Below are 23,743 nucleotides of genomic sequence, written 5' to 3'. Positions count from 1 at the left end.
GAGCAGATACAGCCTGACACAGACACATTCAGAGCAGGAGAGATCAGTTCTAAACAAGAAGCATCACAACTGATGGTGAAGTTGAAAAGGCCTGTACAAAGTAGCCTGGATAAAGCCAAGATCTTTGACTTTATCGACAACAGTCACAGAGATGCATTCTTTAAGAGGATGAGAGAAAGGTGTGTCAAACTCGAAAGTGCTCCTTTATTTCCTCTCACAGCTCCTAAAGACACACAACCTTCTATCCTGTGACATCTGAAGCCAAAATATTATATGTAAATATTAGGGGAATCTCCTTATGAAATATCCTGTAAAATAGTGGTCTGTGTGTACCTCAAAACAAGATGTAAAGACTCAGTGTAACAAGTGTATGAGCCTGTCTAAATGTCTAAAATGGAAAATGAAATGTGATGTGCAGTTTTATCAGTATTTAAATGTTATTTAAAAGAGAATAATTCAAAGGGATGCCACACCCTGCCATGTATGTAGGTGTCTGCACACCATAGACTGTGCCAACATAGTTTAACTTTCAACTTCCATTGCTTCACAACCTGGTCCTTATTTTTTATTACATAGCGGACTGTACGAACTGTGGCGCACATACCACATGAAAATGCACTTGTAATACACACTGTAAGCACTCACACCAGCCCTGGATTTCATGTTATCCAACAAGTGTCTGGTACATAATGACCACTAGATGTCAGCCCTGTATTTTTTTAAATAGTCATCTTTTCTCAAATCCTGAGTTTTTTTCAATTTTACATGAGAAATATGTATGTTGTTTGTTGTATTTTTATTTACTCTCTGCCATACGTGTCTAATCTAAATGTTGAATGTAAACTAAAAATTAAAATGTACATTTATTTTACTTTGTGATTTGTGAGTTCTGTCTTTCTGCAAATGTACACTCATCAAAATGCCCAAAAAATGTCCACAATAAATTAATTTACAATAAATACATAAATAAATAATTATTTTTGCCACTATTCATCACACCCCCAACCGGCACCGTCAGACACCGCCTACCAAGAGCCTGGGTCTGGCCGAAGTTTTCCCTAAAAGGTAGTTCTTCTTCGCCACTGTCGCACTAATGCTTGCTCTTGGGGGAATTACTAGAATTGTTGGGTCCTTGTATATTATAGAGAATAAAAAAAACATATAAAAAACAAACAACTCGCAACCAGGGGAAGGTTCTGAGTAGGCTATATAGGTATATTTTCTGTTTCCGAATTCTGAACACTAATAGAATAAAATTCTGCGGGTCCACAAAATCAGTCTCCTATTAATTTTCAATGGAGCAGCTCCACACTTTATACTTGATGACATCACAAGTTCGAGACTTACTTTTAGGGTTCTGGCTTTGAGAGAGTGGCCAAGCTCATGTTCACAAATATTGATTGAACTTTCCTAGGCCATGGAAATAACATATTGGAATTCTTAATTTAGGCGGTGTTCCCCTGTAACTATTTTCACATGTGGGTCTTTCAAGGATCTACGACCATGCAGCTCAGCAGTCGCACTTGTATGATTTCTGTGAATACATTTCATGCAGTCACGATTCCCGACAAAACATCAACACAGCGAATCCACTGACCACGTGGTACCGGCCCAAAAATACCAGCCAATCAGGTATTTTGTACTAGCAGCAGCGTCTGCTCAGCCAATCAGAAAAAATGAGTGGGTTACCAAGCAGCTCCCGTGACTAATGCCTGTCATATGACTGTGACACCCATGGAGACAGTTACAAGGAACAAGATTTGCTCTTGGATTTGAAAAGAAAAAGAGACCTTCTGTACCGAATTTATTTTGGTGCAAAATGCCTCCAACTCTCTTCCAGAAACTTTTCAACAAGAGAAACGCGTTTTCGTCGCCGCCCCCGAGATGTAGCAAAGAGGACCCAGCTTTCAGGTAGCTATTTTGTTTGTGTGTGTATGTTTCTGGTGTGGGCTCGTGTGTGTGTGTAGCGTTTTATTAACGTTATTTATGACTTTCGCTGTGTCGTCTGGAAGCATGACAGATTTGTTTAGCGTGGTAAATATTTTGAACTCGAAGGCACTTTACAAGTCAACGCCGTATAGTTTTGTGAATTTGAAATTGAGCTAGCAACGTGTGGGGAGACGTGTTGTGCCTGTTGGTGAGGTTAGCTGTCATGCTTATGCTAGTAGCTACCAGACGTTAGCGGGGCTGCTGGCTGCATGCGCTCGTCTCTTGTTGAGTCTCGGCTCGCCTCATTAGCTAACGTTAGCACTTCTTGTGCGTTTACATAAGTATTACAACTCATGTGGTGTTGATAATAGAGGGTAAATCAGTTGATGAAAAACGCTTTATCCCTTCCTGAAGTGTGGTAACCAGTTAATCGGTATCATCGCTTAGAAGTTGCAGAAGCAGTGTCTCTTCCCCTTTGTCTCCCCCGTGCCCCCTTTTGTGTTTCTTTGGCAACGGCAGTTAAGCCTGCGTGGTAACGTTAGCAAGAAAACAAAGAGGCAGCAGAGACGGTACAGTCACGCTCTTCTGTCGCTGGTCGTGAGCTATACCCCAGATAACTTGGCCGAAGTAACGTTACAGCTGGCTTCTCTCAGTCCTGCGACGGTAACGTTATTGTATTTTTCGCCTGTGCAGTCAGACAGCGGAGGAGGACCATTTTCTTAATACATCCATGAGGAGGACACACTGTGCTCTGTGTTGGAGCACATGTGATCACTTCAGTCGGTCACTGATGACAGACAGATCCCCAGCAACCCGGGATTCGGCATCCGCATAAAGACTAGTCTGGGGATGCACAATCTTAACATGTTCTGATAATGGCTTTTGTTCGAAGAGGCCGATACTGGTGGGTTTTTTTGTTTTCGTGGAAATGTACAGTATGTCTTGTTTTGCATCTGTGATGCCCAGCATAAACCAAAGATAGTATGTCCTGATTTTTAGTATTGAACACGGCATTAGACAAATACCTCCATGTATCTAGTTTATACCAGTGATGCTTACAACAAATGCAAGGTAGTATAGCCTACTCCTGATTTTAGTACTTAAAAAGGTGTCTTGTGTCCACTAAAGCAGATGATCAGGAATTGCTTCAATTTCAAATGTAGAAGACATAACAATTTAAAATGTCTGCACACTGTTTTAATTCTTAAAGCTCTTTGTCATAGGGATTTTTTTCTCCCTCTGAACTGCAATGACTTGTTATATACTGACATACTTACAATACATACAATATGGCTCATCTGTAGCAGAGGGTACAGCTGGTTTTAAAACTGAGTAATTCTAATGAAAGAAGGAAAAACTTTTTTTTAGTTAAGAATGTTAGTCAATGCAGGTGAAGTATGACATGTAATGCCACTATAAGCAGTATGAATACATGCTATCGAAATAGCTAAGGCTAAAGTTGATTTGCTGTTTCCCTGTTTGTTTCTACACACATTCTGGGTCAGGGTCAGGTCTGCCATTAAGGGGAAAGTGCTCTTTTTAATTACAAATGCACTTGTTTTGCATTGGAAAATGTTGATCTCGGCCTGCCACCAATGGTGGATATAGTTTCCAAAGGACCCGGAAGCTGTCCTCCTTGTGTTGCTACATGCACTTTGGCCCATGTGTGCCAGTGCACGTTCCATGGTCATAAAGGTGCCCTGCCCACAGTGATATAAATTGTGTGTGTGTGTGTGTGTGTGGCTGGTTGGCTTTAATCCTAGAGCAAAGAGGCAGGCATTTCTGTTAACTCAGTTATCTGTGCTCTTTATACTAGGGTTGGGCGGTATCCAAATTTTGATACCGTCAAACCTCCTCCCTATTTTACCGTGGTATACGGTATTACCGTGACTAATTAAAAATGATGACGTAAGGCTCAGACGGCATCACCAAACTGTTGGCTTGTGCACTGTTCAGAAACTGAATACTGAATAAAACACTAATACTGAAACAATAATAACATAACAACAACTTACAAAAAACTACTTTCTCCTCCACACTGTCACGTGATGACAACCACACATAATTACATAAATTATATTTTGTGGAGTGCAAGCGGGGCAGATGTGTGCTGGGGGGGCAGAAGCGTGTGGACAAACTGCTGCCGGTTGGCGAGGAAAATCCTGTCTGCCTCTACAGCCAGCGCCCGATAGTCTCTGGAGGAAGAGAGGGGGGTGCAGGCCAGTGCGGTGCACACGGGTGCTAGAAGCTGCCGCAGGAAAATGTGGGTGAAGAGGAATGAGGGATCCGCCGCGCCCAGCACAGCCAGCATCCTCTCCATTAACTCGGACGGCTTGCTGTCACCAAGGCCGTTCAGGGACAGCAGGCGGTCTGCTTTCTCCAGCTCCGACAGTTCAAAGAGTTCCAACAGGAATGTTTTGAGTGCGTCATACTTGCCGTTATCCGGAGGAGCCTCTAACAGCGCCATAGCCCTGGCTGTTGTTGAGGCATCTAAGGCCGATACCACGTGGAAATACTTTGTAACGTCCTGTGTTATTCCTCTCAGCTGGAAGTGGGCCTCGATGTGCTGAAACCACGGCCGTGGGTTGTGCTGCCAAAAGTCCGGTAACTTGATGGTGGCCGCGTAGATAGCACCGACATTAGCAGCGGCCGGTGCCGCCGCAGCAACAGCAGCATTTTCACCACTGTCGTTGTTTGACATCATTCAGCCGTTAACCCGGAACTCGTATATCATAACACCTCTCCCTTAAAGGTACAGTACCTTGGTGAATGTCTCTTTCAGTCCTACTTGTGGGTCACCACAATTTAATATTTAATCCTTGCCTCCTATATAAGTGCATTGCATTTTTTTTAATGACGGTATTGAAACTGATACCGTTGCTATTTTTAGACCCCGTGGTATACCGTTTTACCGCCCAACCCTACTTTATACCTCTGGCATAAGGTCCTCATTCATTGGGCATGAATTGCTCTGGAGAGTGCAAAACTGTAAGAAGGCAAGGAGAAAGGGGAAATGGATGGAGAGAGGACACTTGGGAGGTAGCAGGAATTAAACTGACTGGCAAAAATACTGGTTAGCTGATTGGATAAACCATCTGTCTATCACCTATGTTGGTGATAGATGGGCCAAATCAACCAATCGGATCAACGATATATCAAACTCTTGCCAAAACCAGTCAGGAGAAGAGCAAAAACATCTTTTCCTCCGAGAAAAGCCTCCAGTGCCGTTATTTTGCTCTTCTTTCAATGAAGGAATACTTTCTAATTCGGATAAAAACTTGCGCGATAGCTACGCTCATCTCATCCGTGGAAGCCGCCATGTTGTTTAGACTGAACAGTTGCTTCTCGTTGTGTCACACCTAAACCCGGCTCAAAACCAACGCTGATTGGTCGGTCGTTTGGCGAACGGCTCCAAATTTTCTCAGTCTCAAGATGCCAGACTGATCTGCGAGTGGAAAACTGGAGCTCGCGAGATCAGGACGGTCTCACGAAGCTAAGCGGGAATAGGCTAGAGAACATCATTTAAATTATAAGTGATTGAGAGAAAATTAATTGTGAGTGAAAATTGGGGAATGATGAGGATTGTTTTTAATGGAAGAAGAGGACATCTGAGAGATGGTGTGAAAGGAAAGGCTGAGTAGTTCCAGGTAGAAGAAAAGAAGAGATGGGAATCACAGATTTCTATTAAGGCCCTGGTTAATGGAAGAGGGGAAAATAATGAGAGGCGAGAGTTTGGGTGATCATGAGTTGAGCAAGTTAGAGGATAGGAAAGGATGAGGTATTACTGGAGACAACTTATATTCTGATCTTCTTGATGAAGACTTTCTATAAAATAACACACTGATGTCCATATGTTTTTGCTGTGTTTTTTTTTTTTTTTTTTGCATCAGATATTTGGATGTAAAAAAAACAAATATAGTATAGGCATCCGACTAGTGCACTATTAAACTGTCAGAGATCAAACAAGATCAAAGAGATCAAAACACAGTTTTAGCTGTTTTTTCAGCCCTGTTGCCCTGTATAATGCACCACCCAGAGCTCTGTCACAGCACTTTGCCCTCCACAATAACCCAGAGGGCAGCAAGTCTGCTGACCCTGGGAGGAAAACCTAAAAAGTCTCTCTGGTTTCCCTGGCTACAGCACCTGACCAGGGACAGCATACTGTGCATTACACTGAGAGCTCCTGGCTCATCCTGTAGCCAGTCAGAGGCTTAATCGTCAGCCAATAGCTTTGGCCTTCCCACCCACAGCCAGACTGCTTTTCCTGGCTGCCCCCTGCCACTGCTGCCTGCTGAGGAAACTTCCTACTTGACCTGGGCTGTACCACTCGATATAGCTGTGTTTGTGCTGTGATACGACAAGGAGGGAGTGTGTGTAAGCGAGAGAAGGGATGGGTGTGGGCAGCCTTTCTGTTTTTACATACCATTTTGTAAGACCATTAAACCCAAATCAGATGTGTTTTAAAAGAGGTAATGTCTGAAAGCAGAAGTAACTTTTTGGGATGTTTTTATATTTGATAGTTTACAGAAGAAGTAGTGTTTCAGGTTCCTAAGTGGCGTGGTGTTCTTCCTCCACTGTGTGCTTTCATACCTCAGTGTGTCATGTGAGACTTTCATCAATCTCAGGCTGTCCTGTTTGTGGGACGATCACATGGCTGCGTTCTCAATCACTGGCATAAAGAGATGAATGGGTAGACGTGTGTGTGCGCTTGCTACTTTTGTTAGTTGTACATATTTAAAGCATGTTAGTGTCATGGATTCATATGATAGCTTTGCATTGCGAGGCTCCTCGTGTGTGTGTGTGTGTGTGTGTGGGTGGCCTGCCAGGGTTCTGTAAAGACAGCGGCTGTCATCAGGTTCCTTGCAGGGCTATTTTAAGTGGCCACATGGTAAAGATATAGTTTTACGTAGAAAATTCACACGCGCCATAGCATTCTGGGAAGTGCTTGTATGTCGGCTTAACATCTATGTAGGCCTGCAAGTCCTCTTACTTTGAGGACATCAGTTCAAGCGCTGCCCACGTTACACACACTCAAGGATATCCCTCTCGGTTTATTAGCTTGTTGCTGTTCACTATTGGTTGGTTGGCCTTTCTAGATTATAGTAAACTGGCATATCACCATATCAACACATGACAAATTCTAAAAATTGAGAACTTGCCGAGTGGATTTAATGTTAAGTAGTAGTGCTGCACAATATATATATATATATATATATTTTTTTTTTTAATCGCCATCGCGATATACACATTGCGAAATGCTGCGACATATCGCGAAATACAATTTATTAGTTTAAAAAAAAAATATCGGTAGAAAACGGCACTTTAAAAGGTAACTCATTCTTTTTTTAGTGGTGCTCTTTTTATATTCAATTTAATGTATAATTTGTTCAGTAAAAGAATGTTGGAAATTATTTCCTTTGTTTTAAATTCAACAAACAATCTGTTGTACTGAAAGCAGCAGAAATGCAGAACTGAGTACACTTTAATATCTGTTTATTTATCGCAAGTAATATCGTTATCGCGATATTCACCGTTATTGCATATTTTCCTCATCGTGCAGCCCTATTAAGTAGTTCTGGTTTTTTTAAGGACTTTAGGCAGCTTAAACAATTCCCAGAGTCACTATAATCACCAAGCGTTGTTAATGATCAGTTTCCAATTTCACAACTAACGCTGATACATGATACTTAGGGCAGCAAGACCTCCCAAACAGTGCAAAGAGGCAACACAGGCTACTACGGACTGCAGATTGACTGTTATTCTACAAGTGATGTTAAACATTTTCAAATTGTATTCAGTTATATACATTCTATCTTCATACGTGTTCTCCTTCATTGTGCCTCTACTGTTTGTCTTGGGGTTGTTTATTCTGAATACTCCGAATTCAGTCCACATTATACAGTACTTTGTTTCCTAACACAAGTGATAATTAGCTATTGTTGACATTCACCCAAATGGGTCAACGCATGGTGTACTATTTTATAATTTAAAAAAATTAAATTGGAAATTTTTCTGGAGAAATTGGTGTAATGGATGGCTTATTTAACTTTTTTACAGTGGCAATTATTTTGTTTCTTGAGAGGGGGTTAGGGGAAGGTGACCAGATTTCTGAGACAAAATCCAGGGACATTTTCAGCTCAGAAGCGTAAATACTTCCCAAAAGGTAATGTTTTTATCCTAAAACGGGGACACTGCCCCAGGGGCGTCACTAGACCTAGAGCTGCACTGGGGCAGAAGCCCCCCTAGGGGGGTCCATGGGCATGCTCCCCTGTAAGAAAATTGTGTCTATTTTAACGTTTAATTGCATCAATCTGGTGCACTGTGAAAAGAAATTCAGAGGTTAGACTTGATTATTCTTATCTATGGATGGAAATATTTGTGCTGTAGCCTGAACTATTTTGCACTTCAGAATTATAACCATGCACACACAGGTGGAATAATTTTTTTCTTAATATTTTTGCATTAATGTCACTAGGAAGCATACCAGTAGAAATATATATTCATATTTGTAAGTGGGATATATATAAGTAAGTGGAATTGTCTGGGATCTGGCAATATAATAACCATTATGGTGGGATACACTGGCTAAGCAATTTACAAAAATTAAAAAAACTCTTGGCTTGTTTCTGCAACAGCTCATTGAGTATCGGATACAATTAAAACTATTGAGGAAATATTTGCTTGGTCCAGTATTAAACGAGATCGCTGCAGTCGGCAACAGCGAAACAAGCTACAATGTAAGTTAATAGAACGTCAATTGTCCAGCTTGTATTTATGTTCATAAAAGTGCTCATTTTGACAGGCTCAGATTAATATTCTAAGTAGAGCTGGGCAATATATCGATATCTATCGTGATATGAGACTAGATATCGTCTTAGATTTTGGATATCGTAATATTGTAATATGGCATTAGTGTTGTCTTTTTCTAGTTTTAAAGGCTGCATTACAGTAAAATTGTCATTTTCTGAACTTACCAGACTGTTGTAACTGTTACTTGCCTTTACCTACTTAGTCATTATATCCACATTACTGATGATTATTTATCAAAAATCTCATTGTGTAAATATTTTGTGAAAGCACCAATAGTCAACACTACAGTATCGTTGCAGTATCGATATCGAGGTATTTGGTTAAAAATATTGTGATATTTGATTTTCTCCATATCGCCCAGCCCTAATTCTAAGTGTCTGACAACATTATGGAAAGGATTTCTAAGGAGGTCGACCTTTCAGCTAAAGAGTAAGATTAAAAAAGTCAGCGAAATTGCATTCATGACTCCATGTAAATAAACAGTAATTTTAGCATCGTAAAATGGCCATTCTAGAACATCTCTGAGCTCTGAGGCTTGCTCTGGCTGTCTTGAGCCTGTGCATGTATGGTGCACGACTTCATTCCAATTTCAGTCAGTCACAGTGAAAACCGGGGAAATTTCCGGGGACAGCTCCAGCCGGGGACAGGTCACCAAACCGGGGACGTCTGGTCACCCTAGGTTAGGGCTGTTTATTGCAGAACCGTATATAGAGTTTGGCCAACTCAAATCATGGGCATATTGGATACCATCGTCAGACCACTCTACAGTGTAACCCTATGGGGCGAATATGCTATCTTGAAATAAATTGCTTATTTTCACCATAAACAGGCATATAGGTACATGTTATTATCAACGTTTGTCAATATGTAAAAGGCCCTTACGGAAATATTCCAGTGTATATTTACCTTCTATATCGTAAATGGGCCTCTAAAAAATGCCCATTGTAGTGAGTGACTACGTCGCCTAATAAGTCTCTGAGCAGTGTTTACCTTTCTTTTTCTCTTCAGTCTCCCGAGTCCTTTCGTAGTTCATCCATCGCCGAGGACAGGTTAAACTTACTCGATGGCGAAAATTCGCCGAAACTCTACTGCCGAAGTTGCTGGGTGGCTCGGCAACATTAGCTAATGTCCGCTAGCATACGTACAGGCTAGCTATAGCCAGTTAGCTTTGTGTGTAACGTAACAAAAACCCACCCATCTCGTAGGAGCGAAGCTTAATATTTCATTCAATAAAATTATGGTACAAAAGGAGCACTAACGCCACAGGTCTTATGTTGACAACGTGGACGCTAGAGATGCACTCACTCTGCGATTGACCGGAATTGGCCGATTTTCACGTCATCGGCCATGACCGGCGACCTGCCGGTCAGTCTGACATATGCCGATTTTATGCCGGTCAAATGCACTCGGGCGCCGCATGATTTACATTGCGCAACAGCAACATCGCATGTGCACATGCAGGGTTTCCGCTGTATGCATGTAGCAGCGGTGCACTGCCGCTCCATCAGCTGTTTGTGAAATGTCATACAGTCGTAATTATACACGGCTCGAACAGTCAGCCGCTCTCTCTCCCTTCTGAGGCTGAAAAACTGGAACATGAAAATCGCACTCACGCGGGTCCCGTGAAATATGACAGCTACAGTTTATCGGAAAATATTCTCACATACAGAAGTTTAGTTTGCTAAATTTATCAAATTTTTTTTTGTTGGATATTGGATGTGAAAAGTAGGAAATGGTTCTTCCATAACATTGCACTTTAGATGTGTGTGTGAATTTCCCACACTAGGAGTCATTTATATAGTTGTATTTTATAGCGATCGATTATCTATTTAAAAAATGTTCTATGCAAAATGTAAAAATTTTTATTAAAGAAAAGAGAGAAAAAAAATATTTGTGTGTGCTGTAAAGTGGTTAGGTTATGAAATCGGAATCGGCTAAAATCGGTATCGGCTGGCCTAACTCAAAGAAAATCGGAAATCGGAATCGGCCTAGAAAGTTGTAATCGGTGCATCTCTAGTGGACGCAGATATAGGAAACTCCGAAGGCAGTCGTAATATTTACCTAGCAGGCTAGGCTAACGCTGTTGCGCTAACGTTAGCAAACGTCGGCGTAGCGTTAGCTGTCTAAACTTGTGAAAAGCCGAACAACATCCCCGTCCAAGCTGTGTTTGACTTTCCCTCCAATAATATTATGAACATAATAAAGACACCTGGACTCTGTTGAGACCAAAAGCCATATTTGGCAAGACCAGTGGCAGAGACCGAGACAAGTCCGAGACCATAGAAAAACCGTCCGGTACTACAGCCCTGAACGTTATCATGCTAGCAATAATAACTTAGTAGTAACCAAGGCAAAGTTATGTATTAAGAATATTTATTGATCTAAATCAACATAAATCCCATGCCTGCGTGGTCACAGTATTTTGCATCTGAGTTACAGATGACAATTTAAGTCAGACTAGCTTAAATTCAAGTCATGACTATGGCAAGATCATGGGACCTTCAGCTCCCACACTTTTTGCCTTTTCGGTTCATGGGGGAACTTGTGAAATCTTTTGCCGCTTCCTGGTCTTTCATTGCAGCCAAATGCGCAACAGTTAGGCATTTCTTCAGTGATTTATGTCATTTTTAAAATAATTTATTACATTTTCCACTATTCCCTGCACTATGTCAATGGGAATCGGATGAATGTTGGTATCCAGCATGGAGTCCACAAAACGCGTGACCACCTCAGAACCAATCGCATAACGGGATAGCTCTTCGATTCCCTAGTTAGCCAAACTCTCTATAATATACAGCTCTGGTTTATTAAATGTCCAAAAAACTATTTGAGCTGTTTATCAATGTAGTGGCCTCTGTAGTGACATGTGACCCTCAATTTAAACTCTCAAAGGAAAATTGGGGGCACTGACCGAGGAAACACTGAAGACCATAATTTAAGTTTAAGCCTCAAGGGACTGGTTTTCTTTTAAGCATTTAAGGTTTCTTGGTTGTTGGTATGAATCTATCTCCAGGACCATTTGTTATTGAAATTGCTACATTGTTGAACAGTGTTTATCTAAATTTACCTTAGTTCACTAATTTACAGGGAACACCATTGAGGATTTAGTCCTAATCTTTATTTTAGCTTTTGTCCCAATATTTATTTATCGGTCCATTTATTTGTTTTCACTGTGATGACCTATTCTAAGATTATGGTAAGGTGCTTTGGATGACAACTTTCATTGAAAGTGTGAAACTGGCAGTGTGATTAGTTTGTCTGTTGGGAGCCTGGGTCGAGAGAGAGAGAGAGAGAGAGAGAGAGAGAGATCTGGGGCAGGTGATTTGACAGGATGTTCTGATCGTAATTACTTTGTCTTAAGGCTGAACAGTTATCATACGACACTCTCTGTCGCTATGATTACTAAAAGGAGGAAATAAAAGTTTAATTTCCATGCAGTTTCCACATTGTGGAGGCAAATCTGCTTTTCACTTTGAAGGCAAAATTGACCACACGTCCTGATTTCTACATAGCTTCCACCACTCCTGTTTAGCCTGATGATATGGTCATGTGATTCTTTGTGAATCACAGTCATACACTCATTACTCTCATCACTCCCTTTCTGTCATGTGTTGCTGATTCAGAAGTTGTGAGTGAGTAAGCCATAGTGTACACATAGTCATCAGAATATGCACACACGGTGTAAAGACAAACACATACTGTATAATAATAGCTTGTTTCAAGACACTATGCAGGGAATACCAGCCAAACACAGTCCCCAATGTCAAAAATGCCCCCCACCCCCCAAAGGATTAACATGCTTTTCACAAAATATACTGATAAATATTACTCTGCAGATTTTGTTCTTTATATAGGTTAATGTTTATGTGAATCTTGGGTAAAATCACTCTTGGTTATTTACCTAGCATCTCTATGTATAACATTTGTTATTGTCTTTGTAATTGCTGTAACCTCAGGGCGTTGCAGCATATTCACACACTCAGAATCTTGTGATTGCAGGAATGCAGAAGCCCTAAATGCAACATAACAAGCAGGTATTCAGGTAGTCAGGTGCGTTCAGTTGCTGTACTAGAATATACTCGGAGCAAAACCTCAGCTCACGGAAGTGCAGCACTTGTGTCAGTGTGACAAGGTTTATACTCAACTGTATTGTGTTTCACCCTAGGACTTCAGCAGCAAAAGAGTGTTCCCTGTATTTGGGTTACTTTTCAGCCCATATACCACAATCTCTACATGGAAGGTTTCAAATTTGAAAGGGTGGACAGACCGTGGAAAGTATTGGCGCATCAATGCATTTCTGAGAGTGTACGTGCACAAGGTCTCCCTATACGGCTAGAGATATCTTAAAGATTAGATGTGATCACTGTTCTTCTGTGTCACTACAGTGATGCATATCTAGTAGTAATATTTCACTTCCATTGTGGGAAAATAGCATGACGGCACAGAACGAGCTGAGTGTAGCTGGGACTCATACATGTCTGTTAAACCTCTGATACATCATATGTCAAGGTGCAGGGACCAATGACAAGGAATCAGTTTAAGGGTGTTAAGATACTGGTTTGTCGTTCTCTCAGGAAAAGTCATCTCAGCAGTCATTACCTACAGAGCAACCTGCCCTTATGGAAAACTAGCGTTAATTCATCTAGATTATTCCATGTGATTTGTTTAAATACAAGCATGTTTTATCTAGTCCCGACACTGGGGCCAGCAGTGAAACCATAACTACCCTAAGCTGGTACAAGACTTTACCATTTAAATGTCATGATCCCAGAAAAGCATGTTAATGGGAATGCTAGATGATGGATTTCTTTCTGTAGAAATGTAGTTATTTATATTATTGTAGAGTCAAAATATATTTTATGACAGCGCTGCGCCATGTGCATCGGCTGTTACCTGCAGCAGAAACCGCTCACAATGTCTTTTAAAAATACTGTGTTGTGCCAGGACCTAACCGAAACCTCTGTCACACAGCTTGGACATAGGGATATTTATGTAACTGTCTCTCTATCTCTGACACACACACACACACACGCACGCACACGCACAGATGTTCCAGTGGCAGTGGAGAGAGAGCGATGGCTCTTTGTAAGTATGCTGATGTCTGACTCACTGCAGTCAAGGAAAATTGCATGCTTTTTTTGTGACCTTTATCAGTACACACATCGCCAGAAACGGCTGTAGGTGCTTTCCCCCCATTGTTGCAGGCTTTGTATCACTGTCAAATGAAATTGTTTTTCTTGTTTCTCCAGGAATAATAGATTATAAACATATTTGGCTCCCATTAGTATGGAATTAAAATTCCAAGTGCATCCCAGTGGATGGATGCCTAACTTCTTGGGTTTTACTCTTTTATATTCCTTTATATTTTTTTGTTGCACTACTATTGTTCAAAATCAGTATGGATCAGTGTCTATGGACACATGAATGTTGTTAAGGTGTTGTGGGTGATAGTAATAGTAGTTATCATGTAGAAGAACATCAACTAAAGCCAGAATATATATATATATATATATATATATATATATATATATATATATATATATATATATATATATATATATATATAAGCTATTTGTTTCCCTGTTCTTTTTCTAAGCATTCTCTGTTAAGAGGACAAATTGCACATTTACGCATACGTGTATTAAATGTATCCAAGAAAGAACAATAGAAAGAAGCGGAGAGGGAACAACAAGGAAGAGCGGAACAAAAAGAGTGGGTTAAGAAACAACACACAAACAAATCCCCACTGTCACTCTGTTATCACAGTGCTTTGTGGCAGTCAGCAGTCCGGGCTGGCTGCTGTTGCTGCCTCTGTACTGTCCAGCACACACAGTGCTCCTGCGATCACCTGACAGTCTCATGTTGTGGTGTGAATTTAGTTCACCGCTATTCTTAGACCCTGCTTTGGCTGAGAGAGAAGAGAAGAGAAGAGAGAGGAATAGAGGGAGAGGGCTGGGGAAAGACTCACAATGATGCCCAGGTAGGAGTCGGTAATATTTAACCAGGCGTACGTGCATCCAAGTGGGCATGGTAGTGTTGGTCAAAGGAGGTTTAGTTATGTTGTTTCCTTCAGGTTTTGTCTTCTGTGTTGGCAACCTGTGGCTGTTTGCTGCTGGACAGCACTTGCAGTTTAAGGCAGCAAGGCTGTAGATTTAAAGATTGATTCTATCATTTGAGGTCAATGTTATATAATGAAGATTAAACAGTTTGTGGTAAAGAACACCTTTGTGTTGAATTTGGATAAGAACAAAACTGTGTGGCATTTATGTGTTTGGGTGGAGTTGTGGTTCAAAGAGTTTCTGTTTTACATATCTGTGATCTCAGATTGGATTTTGTTCAGGAAGAAGGTGAACCATTTCCAAAAAAGTTAAGGCCCTGCTTGTGATCTTTGTGGCATTTTGAAATGTAACCTTAAATTAAACCATTGTTGGGGATTTTCTTTTTAAGATCAACAGGTTGTTCAAGGAAATGATAACGTGTATGCATTTGTAAGAGACGTTTTGGTTCAGACAATCGAAGTCAATGCAGTACAAGTATGTAACAGTCATGAAGTCATGTGCTACTTTTATGAATGACTCTCTTCTGTCAGCGCTGTGACTGTCACAAGCTCACTGATGGGGTACTTCCTCCCTTGCCTTGTCTTTCTTTCAAATGTCTTTCTGTCTATCTCAGATGTTTTTGTTTCTGCTTTGTATGATCTTTTCTCTTATCTAAGCTCAATTCTGGTTTTCTCTCCAACAACCTTCAATGTTAGCTGCATTTTCTTATTCAATGTTATTATTTCTTGTAGTGTTCTCAGCTTTAGTTTTTGTGTTACCTCAAAACTAACTTATAAAAGGGGTCTGTCTTGCTGTGTTTCTAGCTTTCTGTCCTGTGTTTATTCCTTCTTCCTTGCATCTCACTGTGTGTTTTCTCTCTGTTATGTTTAAAACAAAGGGAGCAGTGAACTTGGTGTCAAATTATGCAGATCTCCTCTGGGCTGATCTGGGAACAACACATTGTCTCTTTTTGTGACTGTTGCACCGATTTTTGGCCAGAATTTGGAACTAAGTCGCGCTTCTTCTGAACAACTTCAGATTTTGTTCATTCAAGATGGTGGTAGAGCAGCAAACAATTATATTTTATAGGGCTGCAACTAACGATTATTTTCATAGTCTATTAATCTGTCAAGTATTTTCTCGATTAATCGATTAGTTGTTTGATCTATAAAAATGTCAAAACATGGTGAAAAATCTGGATCAGTGTTTCCCAAAGCCTAAGAGGACTTCCTCAAATGTCTTGTTTTGTCCAAAACTCAAAGATATTCAGTTTACTGTCACAAAGGAGAGAAGAAACTAGAAGATATTCACATTTAACAAGCTGGAATCAGAGAAATCTTATTTTTTTTAATAAAAAATTACTCAAACGATTAATCAATTATCAAAATAGTTGGCGATTAATAGTTGACAACTAATCAATTAATCAATTCATCGTTGCACCTCTAATATATATATATATATATATATATATATATATATATATATATATATATATATATATATATATATAAATAAATAAATGCTTAAAAGGTTAAATCAGTTAATGATAGTTGCAAAAAGGGCATCAGAGATGATTTCTCAAGAATTTATTTTTTTCAATGGAAGAGACTATCAACCAAAATGCATAAAGATGCACTAAAGCTGAACACTTGAAAACCAACAGCAAAGTCAGATGTATAAACAAATCACTCATGAAAGGCATGTGACGGACTAAAACGACCGCCTGATGTGTAATCTTGCACACAAGTCTATGAGGTGAATATCAACCCGATCTCAAACGATGCAATTTGAGCTCATTATGTAGGCCAGGCAGGCATTATGTCACCCATTTAACACTCAGACTGGGTAAAAGGTTGGGTCTCTCCTCGGACAGGAGCCAGGAGGATAAAACTTAAGATGTTTTTGTAAAGCGATCCAACATTTACTTGGACTAACCAAAAAGCAGAAGAACAACAATAGAACAGCCATTCACAAGCCAAGTAGAATCTAAAGGTGCTGAGTGCTGACACACCGAGCAGATGGCAATGAACTAGGGGTGACGCTGGCCGACTGGCATTCGCCTCACGTCTCCTCACGTCGCTTGTGTCTCTTGGCCAAAAAGTTGCACTTGAACACAAAGTCAAGACTACAGTCGATGGCCAACTAGCATGTACGTTCTGCACCTGCATGAGAGGAAATAACTTGCAATGGCAGTAGGCAGCGATAAGCTATTTGTCGTACATCTCTCTGCAAAGAAGTCTTCCTGCAGTGGTGAAGTGGAGGGACCAAGCAGCCCGCTGCGGCTGGCTGGCTGGCTAGTTTTGCTAACTTGCTTATTCCACCTAACATGCCTTCATGCTACACTGGTTACAGAAAATGAGCTGGAAAAAGTCAGTGTGAATGAAACATTAAGTTGTTACATTTTACTAATGTAGTACCCGGCCGGTTAATGTTTTTATTTCTCTGACTACTCCTTGACTGATTTAACATCTTTTTCTGAACAATGATACATTTTTAGCAACTGGAGAACATAAGACAGGAGCTACAGTATATTTTAGCAGTTCACAGATACACGCATTTGTGCATGTTTGTTTGTCTTGTGTTGGACCCCAGGAAGGATAGTCTTCGCTACGGGGGACCTTAATTAACAATAAACACGTGCCTGTGCAACAGCATGCATGCAGTGAAATGTGGCTCCTTCTGTTGATCGCCCACAAAGCCTAATTCAATTTCAGATGGTAGTTTTGTTCCATATTGGTAGGCAGCAAGCTCAATCCTTGAGCTACAGGATTGAATGCTGGAGATTTATCCTTGCAGAAATGGTGAGCACGAGTCTTCAAAAAAAGTTACTCTTGTGTGATTGCCTCTCAAGGCCTCATCTGACAAATTACTTTGGTTTGACAACTTAACAGTACAGCAGGCTGCAGCACATGACTCCCTTAACCTACTCCCCTGCAAGACTTAACCATTTTGCCTCCAAGAATGCTGGCAATATTTTGACACCAGTGTTTGGTAAATAGTAGCTCACATGCATGGAATTTGTCAAATATTCGGACAGAACACAATAAACAGCAATATGAACATTCACACAATATTTGGATGGATGGAATAAAAAATATAAAGACAGAATGTAATATATATATATATATATATATATATATATACATAGTGTATATATGTGTTTTTATAGGGGTTTCCCATTGGAGGCCCTTTTTCTCCCTCTCACACTCACATACACACAAACGCACAGAGAAGCATACGCCAACACACGTTCCACAGGGCAAGGTATTCCATGCCCTGCCGAACAGTTGTATACTGTTTTTGAATGTCAGCTTGTGTGTACTATTGAAATGGACTTAACTGTTCATTTTCCACCCCTCCTCACCAACCCATTTACTATAAACACTTGTGTTTGGGGACGGCCCCTGCTCCCAAATAAAAGGCTATATTTAGGTCGAGCTCTGTGTCCATCTGCCTGACCCATTCATCAGGTCAGACAGAAATCCTTGACCGTCTATCTGTCGGTCCAATCCCCTGTCATGTTTATAGCCCCTACTAAATCAACCAGGGACCGAGTTTCCCCCTAAAGCAGAGGGGAGTGCCAGAGTCTTGTGAAGGCCTGCTAGTGCCCATAGTGAGATGTAAATATGCAACAACATCTTGAAGATGAGCTGAATAAAACCTCAGGTTACCTAGCAACAGCCACGGAGCAGGGGCTGCCAGTAAAAATGGCTTATCTGTTACTTAACTGTTTGAGACAATGTTTACTGCCAGAAGAAATGTACCACTGCTGTAAAATCTAATACCCCCAAATCTCCAGTATGGCTATACATCTTACCTGTTGCTAATTGTAAGAAGCTTGTTGATAAACTGTGTTTTAGGTCTGTTAAGAGAGCTGCGTGAGTACAGTACATTGATCTGCCAAAGGACAATGATACAATTTGGCAGATATTTGAATTTCAAAGAAGTCCTTTGGCTAGTTGCTTTTAAAAAATGATTTTAGTTACAGGATGGACAATGGACAATACAGTGGCTCTTCACTCTACATTTATGTGTACAATAAAGCTCATTGCCTTGAGTGAAGTATTAATGATGACTCAACCCATCCAGTGGAGCTGCGGACTGGTTATACTGGGTGACTGTTACGCTGGTAACTGTGTGAATGCAGAGCACGGTGGAGCTGCCGTCATAATATGTTAGGCACAGGCAACTATTCCCTGGATTTTTAAAGAAAAAGTATTGTATTCTATTTTTTGACAATCTTGGATTAAATCAGCTGAGTGAGTGTCCATAGTGGCATCTTGTTATCTGGGTGCCCTGTAAACCTAGTAGGTTGGTCCCTACTGGTTTAGGTAAGAGATGGATGATTGGTAACTGTGGCATGCAGTCTGTTGGCTCTACCATGCCCACTGAGAGGGATGAGGGCTTAAACAGATTTATTTAAAGCTTGCTAGTACATCATGTCTGCATTTTCTCTCCTGGTCAGAGCATAGCCAGTTCTGCTGCATCAATTTTTATACTTATAGAAAAAATTGTCCATTGTGAGTCCAACAACGTTATAAGGTGCAATGCTACATTGGTGTAATACTCTTTTAATGAACTGTCCCAAATCTCAAGTCTCTTTTGATGTACACAGTTTATTCAGATGTGCCAAGTAGTTTGACTCTAGCAAACCATAGAATTCATTGAGTAACTGCAGTTGGATAACCAAAGAACCCTTGTAGACCTTTTCCCTGTTACGTCTGAAAATGAATTGTGAACATTTCCAGTTATCAGTTTCATAATGTAAAAAGGTTTGTGCTCAGAATTGGTATTTACAGTGGGAAAAGTTGTATTGTTGCTCCACTGCTTCTTTCAGTACTATGTTGCACCAGCTTGTTTATGAAGTGTTTTTTTTAAAGAAACACTCTGAGAAATGCATATATGTGAGATGATGTTTCCTCAATTTCCCCATTCACTCAGTTTCATCTGCTTTGTCAGTTTATTTGTACTAATTGCATTATTTTCTCTCACCATCCCACCTTTCGTCCTCCTGCCCCCCTTTGCTTTCTCCCTCCTTTACTTCCTCTTTTCATCCCTCACTTTTCCATCCCTCCTCTCTGTCCATTTTTGCTTCCATCTAGCTGGCCAGTCCCCCAGCTGGAGCCCAGTCAGATCAGGCTGATAGTGTACCAGGACTGTGAGAGGCGCGGCAGGAATGTCCTCTTCGACTCCAATACCAAAAAGAAGGGCACGGAGGAAACCCCCGTCACGGTGAGTTGTGTGTGTGTGTGTGTGTGTGTGTTGTCATTTGAAGGCCTATCTTGGCTTGTAGATGGTAATGAAAATACACTGTTTGTTACAAGTCTCGGTGTAATGTCAGTGGTCAACTGATGCAGTAGACAAGCTGCAGGTCCTATTTAAATGAAATTTGAAAGCAGATATCGCCTTAAACATTCTGACATTATGTCAAACAGATAGTCTATGTGTGTGCATCAGTGAGTGCATGAGACTCAGCGTTGGTTAAATGTCAACACACCCATCTCAGCCTGTGAGACATGATGATAAAAACTGTGTTACTACAGCGTAGCAGTCTTTATCAGGGTGTGTGCAACTATAGCTTTTAAACATGTCAATTATGTCTTTTGGCAACCAGCTTTGGGTATTCTCCAGCTCCCACACTTGCACCTAATAGCTGATTTTTTTTATTTATTTTTTTTATTTTTTTTTCCCCCCAACTATCGGTGACACAGGGTCACCACTCTTTTTTTTATTTTTTATTTTTTTATTCTTTTTTTCATTTTGAATAACATGCCTAATATTTTCATAATGCTGCTGTGTGTTCCTGTTTGACCCTGACTGGTTTGTTCTGGAGTTCTTATCTCCAATAATAATAGCCTCAGCTGACAGCATGTGTAAGCAGCATTCTTTCATCCTCACATGACAGCGTGTCACTCACTGGTCTGTCTTTGCTCTGGTCTCACCCTCTCCACATTTGCCTCCCACTCTGCAGCTTCCTTCTCTAAATCGGCTGCGTGTGTGTCTGTGTGTCTCTGTGTCTGTGTGTCTTTGGCACATTCTGCGTTGTTAGGGCTTTGCCAGCTACTTTGTGACTTCTATCACAGCTATTCTTCTTGTCTTTTTTGTTGTTGTTTTTGTCAACTCAGACAAATTTATTTTTGGAGAGATCAGCAGCAGAAACAAGAAAAGCACAGAGGGTCAGAGAGACTGAGGAATAGAGAAACAAGCGAGGATGGAGCATGCATTGGATGGGTGGGAAAGAAAAGTGAAGAAAAGAGGGGTGGGGGTGTTGGTGGGAAATAATACAATATATGGGAAGAGGGAGCTGGAGGAAAATCTGGTCCAGAGGGGGGGGAAAGAGAGAGAAAGCTGCGGGAATTAGAGAGGGGTGAAGAGAGAGGAGTGGAGGGGGAAGGGAGGGAATGATTGCAGTGCTGCTTGCTCACGAGTTGCTGAAAGAGTCATATGACTGACAGTCACATGCTGCTGGCCTCTGTGTACACACCTCACACTGCACTGCAGCACACACACACACACACACACACACACACACACACGTACACACACACGTACACACTCAAACACATTCTCGCTCAGAATTAGCCTTGCGTCATTAGTGTAAGGATATGGGTGTGCTACAAAATCACTCATTGACAAGAGAGAATAGAATATGTACACAACAAGTTGCATACATGTGTAAAGTGTTTACTAATGTACTTTAAAAGAGCAGAATTAAGCAAAAACAGTCATCTGTTTTCATCTGTCTGCTTTCCTTCTCCCTTTTTCCTTCTGTCTCTCTTTGCTTCCCTGTTGTTTTCTCCCTCCTTTCTCTTCGTCTCTTACATTGGCAGCGACAGTGGTTTCAAGTGAGCCATTTCCAAAGCTTAGCTAAAACACACACACACACACACACACACACACACACACACACACACACACACACACACACACACACACGCTCCCCACCCTCCCAAATGCATTCCTCTTGAGTAGGCTGCCAAGTTAAGAAGGCACATGACGGGGTGATTGAGCTCACATTGCTTTTAGTTTGCTGTTTACAGAATTGCTTCTGGATCAGGTTTTTATGGTTTTAGACCCGACCAATTCAACTTTTTATATTTGGGACTTGTTCAAATGTTAGGGCATCAGGATGAAATTAGACAGACTGTGACTTTTTAAAGGTGAAGTGTGCTTTGTTTGCCTCTCTCGTTATGTGTATGTTAGCAGAGGCCGCCATAACTGAAATCCCCCTGCAATAACATCCTCTTGACTTTATCTATTCCTACATGTATGGGCTGTTTCCACATTGAAGGGCACATGGCCTTTAAGAACTAAAACACATAAATGTCTGCATCTGTCTTGGTGACTTCATGTGCACAAAATGGCACAGAGCTTTTAAGCTAATTTTTGTTTCATCCATTTTTGGTGTTTTGTTTTTATTGTTTAGTCCCTACGTATTTGCAAGTATGAGAAGTAGATAACAAAAAAAAGTTATTCATTGCTGCTGAATGCACTTAGTCAAAAGAGAGCATTTTTGTAGGCTTCTCTATATTTGACAGGAAAAGGAAAAAACAACTTGGTTGATGAAACGATGGAAGAGGCTGGTATGCTCTGTACTCCACCAGTTTAATTTTTTGAGAGGCTGCTAAAGTTTGTTTACATTCTTAATGGCTGCAAACAAAGCAGTAAAAAGTGGTCCTTTTTTATCTTCAAGTCAAACTATAAGCTCACATCTATATGGGTATAATAATGGATTATACCATGAAGTGAATTAAGCGTGTGGTTTTCTGATATAACTTGAACCTTCTGCAGAGCCTGTGTTCATGAGCCTATATTACTGCATTTTTTGTTTTTATGCCACAGAGCAATGAGGGCCAGGTGAAGATGTTCGGGAAGTGCTGCCAGCTCCGTCCTACTGGAGGCAGCAGCAGTTCCCTGGACAGCTCCTCCTCCTGCACCTCAGAAACCAAGGAAACCAAGGAGCAGGGCATCCGCTTCCAGGTAAAACAGACTTTCATGCAACATTTACATATTTACTCCCCTGCAGGGATGTACAGTAAATGCATGCCCATGCATTCCCAGCTGCATAAGTAGATATGTACACAAAACACTCGCATATACACGTCATTTGCATGTATATACGTCAAAGTCCAGTAGGAGTCACCTTTTAGACAAAAACAATCTTCAGATCACTGTGGAGTTCATTGCTCTTTAAGGGTAACAACATTAAAGATTTGTGGTCCTCCTCTCCTCTCCAGGGTTCGAGATGTTCGTCCGATGTGGTAATGCTGGGGGAGATGATGTTTGGCTCTGTGGCTATGAGCTACAAAGGTTCCACACTAAAAATTCACCAGATCAGGTAATGCGAATAGAGATGCATCAACAGCTTTTTCCTTTTTTTTTTTTTTTTTTTTTTTTTTGTGCTTTGACATTTTATATGGCTTTTATTACTAGATTTTGAGATTCCTTTTTTTCCAAATATGTTCAAATGTGGGTGGTAGAAGAAGAGACAAATGAGGTTGGGTGTGAAAGAAGCACAATGCGTGCACATGAACCGAGCCTGCATGCTGATGATCTTTGTCCCTGTGCTATCGTTATATCAGATCGCCACCTCAGTTAATGTTGAGTAAGGTCTTCACCGCAAGGACGGGAGGCAGTGTGTACGGCAGCCTTAACACGTAAGCACACACATGCTTATCAACACGAACCTCTCGCTCTGATTCCCATTGCAGCTTCTTCCATTAGCCAGCACATGCAGATACATTCTCATCTCATCTTTCTCCCTCCCATTCGCATCTGTCTTGGTTACTGTCTATATTCCCTCTGTTTATGTCAACTAGGCATCCTGTCTCTATGTCTTTCTGACTCTCTTTGTCTAGTTGAACACACTCTTTCACAATTGTCTCATACAAACTGTGTGCCCTAATTGTAATCAACTTTGAATATATTAAAACACACTTTTTTTTTGTTTTTTTCAAACTTGCATA

General features: G+C 40.8%; 1 protein-coding gene across 3 annotated transcripts in view; it reads left to right on the top strand.

The window, feature by feature from the left end:
* Window positions 1–1,727: 1,727 nt before the first annotated feature.
* fnip1 (folliculin interacting protein 1) overlaps window positions 1,728–23,743 on the top strand; it is a 50,193-nt gene continuing 28,177 nt past the window's right edge. For 2 of the 3 annotated variants that reach the window (XM_078265214.1, XM_078265212.1), the window contains exons 1-5: window positions 1,728–1,911; window positions 19,880–20,009; window positions 22,620–22,757; window positions 23,015–23,115; window positions 23,360–23,434. In XM_078265214.1, coding sequence (XP_078121340.1) covers window positions 1,820–1,911; window positions 19,880–20,009; window positions 22,620–22,757; window positions 23,015–23,115; window positions 23,360–23,434 — 536 coding nt within the window. In that variant the 5' untranslated portion in view covers window positions 1,728–1,819. Of the gene's footprint in view, window positions 1,912–2,622; window positions 2,834–19,879; window positions 20,010–22,619; window positions 22,758–23,014; window positions 23,116–23,359; window positions 23,435–23,743 lie in introns of all 3 variants that reach the window. The other variant, XM_078265213.1, reaches the window with a different exon arrangement.

The sequence above is a fragment of the Sander vitreus genome, chromosome 13, assembly GCF_031162955.1.
Source record: "Sander vitreus isolate 19-12246 chromosome 13, sanVit1, whole genome shotgun sequence".
NCBI lineage: Eukaryota > Metazoa > Chordata > Actinopteri > Perciformes > Percidae > Sander > Sander vitreus.
The sequence above is the reverse complement of the archived record's forward strand: the minus strand, read 5'-3'. Positions and strand labels throughout refer to the sequence as shown.